At 35.6% G+C, this 10269-nt stretch overlaps 1 protein-coding gene across 2 annotated transcripts in view; it reads left to right on the top strand.

Annotated features, from left to right (window-relative positions):
* Nucleotides 1-3983: 3983 nt before the first annotated feature.
* The window catches only part of LOC107701479 (aquaporin-4-like), a 16618-nt gene continuing 10332 nt past the window's right edge, over nt 3984-10269 (top strand). The window contains exons 1-3 of one of the 2 annotated variants that reach the window (XM_016503487.1): nt 3984-4017; nt 7045-7465; nt 8628-8792. In XM_016503487.1, coding sequence (XP_016358973.1) covers nt 7082-7465; nt 8628-8792 — 549 coding nt within the window. In that variant the 5' untranslated portion in view covers nt 3984-4017; nt 7045-7081. Of the gene's footprint in view, nt 4018-5073; nt 5213-7044; nt 7466-8627; nt 8793-10269 lie in introns of those variants that run through there. The other variant, XM_016503486.1, reaches the window with a different exon arrangement.

Below are 10269 nucleotides of genomic sequence, written 5' to 3'. Positions count from 1 at the left end.
TTATAACTTGTAATGTAGTACTCTTTACACCTCTGCCTAACATTTCATTGAATATTTGAATATCTTTAAAAGATTATCACAAAAATACCATCATTTCCCTCAGCAAGCAAATAGAGAGTCTGAATATGGTATTAAACTAAATAAATATTTCATGTTAATGTGAATACTGATTAATGTAAATGTTTATTTGTTTTTATTGGAATTCCTCTCTAAATATAGTTTTCTTCCTTTGTGCTTTCGGTTTTAATGCATGCAGTTCCTCTTTTAAGAAAATAAACTAAATTTTATTATTTTTTTGCATATGGTTTCTCTTTTCCTGTACATGGAAACACAAAAATGTTTCCACTACACTTGTAAGTCCTGATTAATTATTCTTTTCTGATCTATTTATCTACTATGCATAAATCCCAGAATAGACAGTGGCAGATGAAGGCAAATCTGACCATCAGAAAATAAATATTTCCACAAGTGAGTCTCTGTTGTGCCTTTTCTTCTCTCTATCTGGAGCTCTGAATTGCATTATTATTTACCAACAGAATGCTGTTCATTCATGTGTGTAATAACACAGTACTGATAGAAGGAGGATTGTCACATACATGGAAAACACACGCATACCCACACTCTTTACCCCTCCATCACAAATTACAACTCAAAAAGAAACCTGCAATAATTACTTTACAGTGCTTAATCTGGCCTGTGTTTTTGGCTTTAGTTTAGGTCAGTGGTGCTGCAATTATTAGGGATGACTTTTAATGATGTAATAATCCATCTGCCATAATGTAAGATAGCATATGCTTGAACAGTTCAGAGAGGGAATGGGAGAGATAGAGAGAGAGTAGAGTTAGTTAATTGTTGATCATTACTGCAGGACAAACATGGATCCTGGCAGAACCTGTATGGAAATCCTATTTACTCTTTTTTGTGTGTGTGTGTGTGTGTGTGTGTGTGTGTGTAAAATACACAATGAGGAATTGTTTCTGAGTCTCCTGCTAATGAGCACATCAAGTGCTGAGATTAGATAACACATTCACACACTGCCTGTAAAATAGAGCAATAATATTCCATTATTTACTTGACGGATGTCCCAGTGAATGTTCACGCATGTTCATATAATCCTGCCAATCACAAAAAAGAGTATTAAACAGCTGCTTTCCACACTACAACGGCAATTCTTCTGGCATCTCTCCAATATCCCAAATCCGTCAGCTTTTTCTGCACCGGCTTTTACTCTCTCCAAAGGCTTTTCAAAAACAGTTTAAACAAATAAGGTCAACCTCAGCCAGGTAATCCATTGGATCCTGACAGACATTGAATTTTTCTGCAAATAAACAAACAGCTATTCACACATACACCACTCCTTTAGAGTCACCCGTTTAGTCACTCAATATGCGATGAAACTAATACATTCATGTATTGAGGACTTACATTTACATTTAGTCATTTTGCAGACGCTTTTATCCAAAGCGACTTACAATTTGGGGATACATAAAGCGATTCTTCTTAAAGAGGCAAACAGATACAGGAAGTGCTTGTAATACCACGTTTCTAGACATTGTTCAAATAAGTACAAGCTAGAAAGAGAAGGAATAAATAAAGAGAGAGACATTTTTTTTATTTATTTATTTTTTTTGTAATGATGATGATGAAGTCAAGTAGCTTCGAAAGAGATGAGTTTTCAGCTGTCGCTTGAAAATTGTCAGGGATTCAGTTAGCACAGCCAATAGTCTATAGCAGGGCAATTCCTCAAATCGAAACTACAGTTCGCACTTAAACGCAGGAAGGGAGCAATTAAATTACATGCGCTCCTTCTTTGCAAAGAACAATTATTATAATTACCAGAAAGTGCAATCAAAAATACAAACGCAAACAAAAATATAACGTAGAAATAGGCAGAAAACTAAATATTCCTACCTAGCAGAAAGTAATAATTCAAACAGCAGATCTATAAACAAGTATTACGCAAAACATTCATGTGCAGCCGTCTGTCTCTTCTGTTGACTAATCGCTTGGCCCGAGTTATGACAGTGACCAAGCAGTTTAAATACTCTACAGTCGCTGTGGCCGCCTTCTAATTAGCACAGCCAATAGTCTATAGCAGGCTAATTCCTCAAATCGAAACTACAGTTCGAACTTAAACGCAGGAAGGGAGCAATTAAATTACACGCGCTCCTTCTTTGCCGAGAACAATTCTTATAATTACCAGAAAGTGCAATCAAAAATACAAACGCAAACAAAAATATAACGTAGAAATAGGCAGAAAACGAAATATTCCTTCCTAGCAGATTCAAACAATTCAAACAGCAGATCTATAAACAAGTATTACGCAAAACACTCACGTGCAGCCGTCTGTCTCTTCTGTCTCTTCTGTTGACTAATCACTTGGCCGACTTGGCAGAAAGACTCAGGTGGGAGGTTTTCTTCACATTACACCCTCTCTAGACTGTGGCTGTCTGAGGTTACAGCACTCTGAGATGTGGTTGGAAATGGACTGTTGCTTTGTGTCTGAACTGAAGTGGTTACAACTGACTCTAGGCACAAGAAACAAATCTAAGAGCTTTTTTCATCCACAGGGGACACATCTAATACATAGCCTGGGTACCGTGAAATGCATTATAGGAAGCCCTTGCATCATCAGCAGGACCAGACTTCTTGGATGAGTCAAATTCACACTGGCCTGAGATGTTGCATAGGCCCAATTTACTAATTTGGGTGGGCCTTTAAAAATTTATTAGAAAACAAAAGAACTTTGCTGTAATAATTGACTTCTTCTTTTTAAGTGTGACCTGCAGCTGACCTCATCTGTGAGTGTTGATAAGGTGCTGAATCAATTGTAGAGTTGTCACATTAGGCAATACACTACCTAACCAACCTGACATAAAGTCCATGTTTCCTGTAACATCTATCCAAATTGTAAGTAAAATTTCTGTCAGCATTGTAAATACTGTAAGTGATATAAGGGTTTTGACATACAAAACCACTGCAGAAAGGTAACTACAATAGTTGCAAGTGGAATTAGATTTGCAATTAAAATATTGTTATTATTAAACTGAACTGGCTTATTTTCTCTCTAGTCAAGTTACATACCAGTTATATAATTCTATAGAAACAATGCACTACTGTTCAAAAATTTGGGGACAGTATATATATTTTTTTTTATTACTACAATGCATTAAATTGCTCAAAAGTGACTGTAAAGATGTTAAATTCTATTTCAAATAAAGGCTGTTTTTTTATTTCTATTCAGCAAAGAATCCTGAAAAAATACATGGTTTCTACAAAAAATATTAAATAAAACAACTGTTTTTAACATTGATAATATTAGGAAATGTTTCTTGAGCAAATCAGCATATTCAAACGATTTCTGAAGGATCCTGTGATTTTGAAGACTGGAGTAATGGCTGCTCATAATTCAGCTTTACCAGCACAGAAATAAATGACATTTTATTGTATTTTGACCAAATTAATTTCGTGAGCATAAGAGACGTCTTTCAAATACATTTGAAATTTACCAAAATTTAAACAATGCACTTTAGGCTTTAGATGTAACGCACATGTTAAGTAGATTATCACAGAAAATGTAATCACATCTCTTTAGCTGTTTGACCTTTGACAATATTTCAGATTAAAACTTTAAATATGATTAATAGGTATACCAGTATAATTATTTGTGTGATAATAAGGATAGAAATTGATTCTTAATTTCAGTGGTGGCAAATGCTTTACCCATTATGATGCTATACTGTAAATCCCGATAGATAGATAGATAGATAGATAGATAGATAGATGTGTTTTATGGCCTCTGTACTGTAACTATGCTGTGTGTGTTAAAATGAGGCGTGAGTTGTGTGAGACATGTCATTGGTTTTGTCAGTGCTGTCAGATCAGTTGTTCCGACAGCTTCATACCTCTGTGCTGTGGTCTCTCAGCTCTGTTTTGACCGTGAAGAGCCAGTAACACGACACTGAGAGAGAAGCACACTGAGCTGCTGTGGAGCTGTGGAGCCCTGGACAGGTTCAGGTGAGTTCAGGAGGGAAAGTGCTAGATACTCCCATGATAACTAACATGTCATTATTGTACCTGTAACTATTGTTGTCTGGTTGGTTTATTTGTACAGTGTGTATTATGAACACCTAAATCATAAATGCTTTGAAAATTGTGTTCAAATGTACACTGAAAAAAAATTGGCATAGGATTTACTTTGACTTTACTTTGAATTTTCACTCAGAAATGGCTAGTACATTTCTGAAATAATTAAAGAAATTGCAAAATATGCATTAAATAAAACATAAAAGACTGAAATAGTATTTTCTTGTAAAACGTATGCCAATAAAAGTCCAAACATCTGTTTTTACAGTGTGTATGGATTTTTAAAAAATGTGCAGAATAGGCTGTGCTTGGTCTGATCTCTTTTAAAATAATATTGCATTAGTGAAGAAATGTTATAAACTTAATAATAAACTGTGGTTTAGAAGCTTGAAACTTTTTATAATATAGATTTAAATAGCAATGTTTGGCCAGTTTATAACAAACGGAAAATGTTTTATTATGAGCTCACTGGTTAAGTGAGGTTCAAAAACAGGTCCCTTCATAGATCAAAGATAAATAAGGATTATTACATATAAATATACCTAGGGAGTGTGGAATGTCATCATATGAAATGTCATATATGAGTTAAGCCTACCTCATCATATTCATCGATTACTGTTTGAAGTCTTATAGTGTATTTTTAGTTATGTATATTGCTGCTGTTGTTGCTGTGGATGTAGTGTACTATAGTAATAAATTCATAAATTATTATTATTTTTTAAAAAGTGCTTATTGCGTTTGTCGAGCTGTTTCTCGTGCACCGCTCGGGGAAGGAAATATTGTGAGAGAAGCACGACGCAAAGGCATGTACCAGCTATAGCTAAAGCTGTCGTGTTCATTGAACTTAATAGTTTTGATCAGAGCACCGGGGAAACGCGCGTGTGTGTGTGTGTGTGTGTGTGTGTGTGTGTGTGATTTAGAGGGAGGAGATGCTGAACACTCAGACCCACACACACATATTGATCATTAAAAGAGGGCGCGCTGTAACAGATCATCACGCCCACAGCGCGATCCTGCGCTTTAAATGTCTTGAGGTCGACTTCTCCCACTGAGAGGATGCTTGTTCGGGGATGAGAAACGCGTTTTCGCAAGTCTCGGTTCCGAACAGAAGTTGTGGCTTTCTTCGGTAAGTTCGTCGATTTTGGCTCTGACAGTACGATGTTTGGGCTTGTAAAGTAAAGTAATGTTTCTGTTCTTCGAGCACACGGGGTTAAATGTTCACATGACGTTCAGTTGGGTAGCCTACACCTGCCTGACAGCATATCCCTGATCCCCCAAATAATTGTTCATTTAGATTCATTCAGTCATTATCTTATATTTTAAACTGCGTGGAATGTTTATGCATTATTATTATTTGACTTTTGCTGCATTTATTGCATAGCTGCATCCTAAACCAGTCTAAACTGGTTTGCTGGTCTGCTGTGTCCTTGACTGGTCTGTTGGCTGGTTTAAGAGAGGGTTTGCTACTTTTTAGCTGGTCAAGCTAGTTTAAACATTTCCTCCCAATTATGAGAAATTCTTCAAAAAGTCTAAAAAGCTTCTGAATCTTCTGCAATATGGTTAAATTTACGTTGATGACAGTGGTGGGTAATACAAAGTTGTGAAAATGTTACAGTAGTCTAATATTTGTGGATGTTTTGATAGAAACTATGGTTACCATGGTCATTTTTTGTAAATGCATAATAAAAATATATCTTTTTATAATATATATTCCTCAACACATTTAACCACAAGTTATTTTGATCTTTCTTTCTTCATGATGTTTATAGTGTTGCTAATGATGTGTACATTGTTTATATATGCGTTTTTCTGATTTATACTGAACAGCTGCTGTACGGTTAATAATACATCCACTTTGTTTATGACTCTTTCTGGAATTTTCCCGAGCCTGTACTCTATGGAATCTTTGTAAGGAAACTGAGGCCACTCTAATTGGATGAATTTCCACTTGGAAGGAGCACACAGATTAACTGCATGAAGAGACACTTTAAAACGAGATAAAACACTATTACAATCTTTTATAATAAATAATTGATGATTGAAAATAGTTTTCCTGTATATTTTTCTCTCTCGTGTATATTCCTGGAAAAAAAAAAACTTAAAGTTGTAGGATATTAAAACTTTTAAAAGAAAGATATGACAGAATGTAGAAAAATTATGTCAGATCCTGCACTGTTCTTAAGTCAAATAAGTACATTTGTGACACTGACCATACAACTCTTTGTACAGATGGTCAGAAGCACAAGATGCTCTTTCAATCATTTAAAATCATGCTGGATTATATAATCATCAGGTTTACAAAGTTGTGGATTTTATGCGGCTCAAATGCTGCTGTCATTAAAGCAAAAGAGAGACAAACCAAATACTGAAATTCAAAATTTTATTGAAATTATTATGCAGATAATCAGTGTTGGGTAGTAATAAATAATCTGCAATATGTAATGCATGTCAGATTCCAAAAATAAAGTACTTGTAATTAGATTATATTACATTTTAAAATGCCCATAATCAGATTACATGTTATTCACACAATAAGTTATTCATTATTTATTTATTTTCCCTAATTCTTCCTTTTTCTCTTTTCCTTCACAAAGTACAGTTTCGGAAACCCTGACATAATGTAATGTTTAATGCAGTTCATGTAGTTAATAACAAATAATATCATATATTTTTTATGTCAGTATGGTACAAAATAATCTTATTTAAATCTATGTAATAAATGAGTTTTGTCAAAAGTAATCAAAAAGTAGCCAGAATACATTACCAAAAAGGTGTAATTTAGATTATATACAATTTTCGTAATGTAATTTCACTACAGTTTGTAAGTAATCTACCCAGCATTGCAGATATAATTTATATTGGGGGAAAAAATTGATTAAAAAAAATAAATAAAAAAAATAAAAATGAAAGCATTTTTACTCGTGGTCTTATATATACTCTCTTTTCTGTTCCTTTTAGGAGGTGTGTGTCGTCTTGCTCATGCAATAACAGTATCATGGCAGCCTTCAAGGGCGTGTGGACTCAGGAATTCTGGCGAGCAGTTTCGGGGGAGTTTTTAGCCATGATAATATTCGTACTGCTCAGTTTGGGGTCCACCATCAACTGGGCAGCAACACAGGAGAACCCTCCGCCCGCTGACCTCGTCCTTGTCTCTCTTTGCTTTGGTTTATCCATTGCAACCCTCGTCCAGTGTTTTGGTCACATCAGCGGTGCCCACATCAATCCGGCCGTCACCACGGCGATGGTTGCTACACGGAAGCTGAGTCTGGCAAAGGGTGTGTTTTATTTGTTGGCACAGTGTCTGGGGGCAGTGGTGGGGGCGGCCATCTTGTACGGAGTGACACCAGCATCAATCAGAGGAGGAATGGGAGTGACTTCTGTGAGTATTTTTATTAATGAGACAATTCACCCAAACATGAATATTCTGTCATCATTTACTCACCTTTTTGTCGTAAACTTGTGTTTTTTTTTTCTTCTGTGGAACATAGAAGTCAGTTTGGGCCTGTGTTGTTTTGGACCCTTTGACTTCCATTGTATCAGCAAAAAAACACTTGAGCACTTGAGACAAAATATCTTCTTTTTTGTTCCACAGAAGAAAAGGTCATACAGAATGACATGAGGATGAGTAAATGATGACAGAATTTTCATTTTTGTGTGAACTATCCCTTTTAGACATTTGATTAAACTGGTGCAGTAAAAAAAAAAAAAAAATTAATCGCGATTAATCCCACCATTACTATAAAATGTTTCAATATACTTTCATATTGCAATAATTTCACATTCTATCTTCAAATTAATGTAGAAACAACATAAAGACGGTATATTTTTAATATTTGTTTAATGGCTGCAGGAATTGCTTTTTTAAAAATCTTTTTTATGACTGAAGGCAAGTATCTTCGCATAAACCTATTATAATAAATGTCATATTTAGCAACCTGTGCAAGTAGGAAATATACAGAAATTGAATAAAGTTATCAAACACTAAATTCTAAATTAATTATATATGAATCCTTAAAGCTACAAAAGTGATTGATTTGCTCTTTTTTCTTTTGTTCTTTGATTAGCAGACATCCCAGCAGCTGGTTATTAGGTTATTTTGGCTGCTTTAAGTGCTGTCGCTGCTGAACATGACACGAATCTGACACACATCATATTTTCTCACAACTCTACCTTTTCTGACCCACTTGAGGTTTAAAGTCTCTACTAATGAGCTGACGAGCTCATTAATAGTAAAAAAACAAAACAGAAGCAGCAGTTGTGAGTGGGGTGGCCAATCCTAGCTCCGTCCCTGCATTAATTGCGTAAAATATTTTTAACGCATTAAACTGAAAAAATTAATTGCATGTGTTAACATGTTAATTTTGACAGCACTAGATTAAACTCTTTACAAAAGCACTCAATAACCTAAATTAAGCATTAGTGAGACTCCTAAAATTTGTAATTGGTAGGGGCCTCCAGGAGAATAATTGAAAAACACTGGTGTAGAGCAAGCAGTCGATGAAGTTCACTCTATACAGATATCTCACTATCACCTCCTGCAGGTCAATGCTGAAATCTCCACTGGTCATGCAATTGTGATAGAGCTCATAATCACTTTTGAGCTTGTCTTCACTGTCTTTGCCACCTGTGACCCCAAACGCAATGACCTCAAAGGTTCGTCAGCACTGGCTATTGGTCTGTCGGTGTGCATCGGTCATCTGTTTGCTGTGAGTATTTCCTGATTTGCACCATTAGAAAACAGGTGATTAGTTGTGTAAAATTGCATTGCTATACATTTCAGGTGCTTTCCAAGGCATGTTTCTAGTGAGCGCTTTTAACTGTATGGAAATAATATTTTCAATCCTGCACTGTCAAGCACATTTTTAAGCAGTACTTGAAGATCTTTATCCTATAAAGATTAGCCTCTTGAGGCGTATCTACTTAGTTATCCTTTGGAGAATTTGTAGCCTAGCTTCAATCCCAAGTGATGGTGTTATTTCCATGCCAATAGTCCCAGCAGAATCTGCAGATGAGGTGTTTATATGAAAGCTCATTTGTGTTGCTAAGGATGTTGGCATGAGAGCGGGATGCCCTCTACATGCCCTCATGTATTTAGGCCTGGCGCTGGTACAAATACTATTTAAGACCCTTTAGAGCAGATTCATGATTTAAAATGCCAAACCACTGTTACTCAGCTCACTCATTCTTACCATATTTTCATGCTTCATCTTCTCTCACGTTGTTTCTTTGCATTTCTTCGGCTCTTTGCATCTCTTCTCAAAATCCCAACCCACGCCGATTGGAAAAATTGACATTTTTGCTAAATTATATTATGTTGCTTGTTGCAGGTTTTGCGACACTTTCGATATGAAATGTCCAGTGAGTGGTGCTAAAAGCATGTTCAGTTTTATTAGTAACAGATGAGCAACATTTCATTAAGTTGGTTACAATGGCATTTCTAAAATTGAATGCTCTATCACGTTTGAAATTTAGTGTTGAAATCTAGTGTTTACAAAGGCAAATGTGAGATAAAAACACATTTTCTGAAGTAACAATGCCATTTTAACCTATTTCTTATTAAGTTTTATTGAGTGTCGGGCCTTGTACACAAGTCCTGCACCAGGTGAGCTACCAAGCAAGTTTACTATGTCAGAAAAGCCATACATATGGAGCTGGTTATGTGATGCAAACGTCAAAATGCATTAGTTTACAAATCATGCACTATGGTTAGGGATGTAACGATTAACTGCGAGCCGGTTGAAAATCGATTCAAATATGTGACGATTCAAATCAGTTGAGATGCTAAACAAATCGCGATTCGTTTAGGGTTAGGAGTTTATATGAATGCATGTCTGAGGGGAACTTACTCTCTTTAGAAAAGTTTAGATGGTATTTTTTCTTTTCATCTTGCCTCTGTATAATGCATATTAAAGTTCATAAGTGCTGCTTTGTTTATGACGGAAACCAAGGAAACGCTTTAAGCGCCACCTGCTGGCAGAGAGTGCATCTGCGTCTCATTCAGCTCTGCTGTTTCATGCAGATATTTTTATGTATAGTTTCACAAAACTGAAGTCAAACCATTCTGTTTTTGCTTCAAATTTCGAAATTATACAATCTAATTTAGATTAAAAACTGCTCATGTTGCATGTATGCAGCATCTTTGTTTGGATCATGATTAAAATGCAGTGGTTGCCTCTAATTTTA

The sequence above is a fragment of the Sinocyclocheilus anshuiensis genome, unplaced genomic scaffold (assembly GCF_001515605.1).
Source record: "Sinocyclocheilus anshuiensis isolate Anshui unplaced genomic scaffold, SAMN03320099.WGS_v1.1 scaffold1051, whole genome shotgun sequence".
NCBI lineage: Eukaryota > Metazoa > Chordata > Actinopteri > Cypriniformes > Cyprinidae > Sinocyclocheilus > Sinocyclocheilus anshuiensis.
This window is presented reverse-complemented; position numbering and strand designations above follow the sequence as displayed.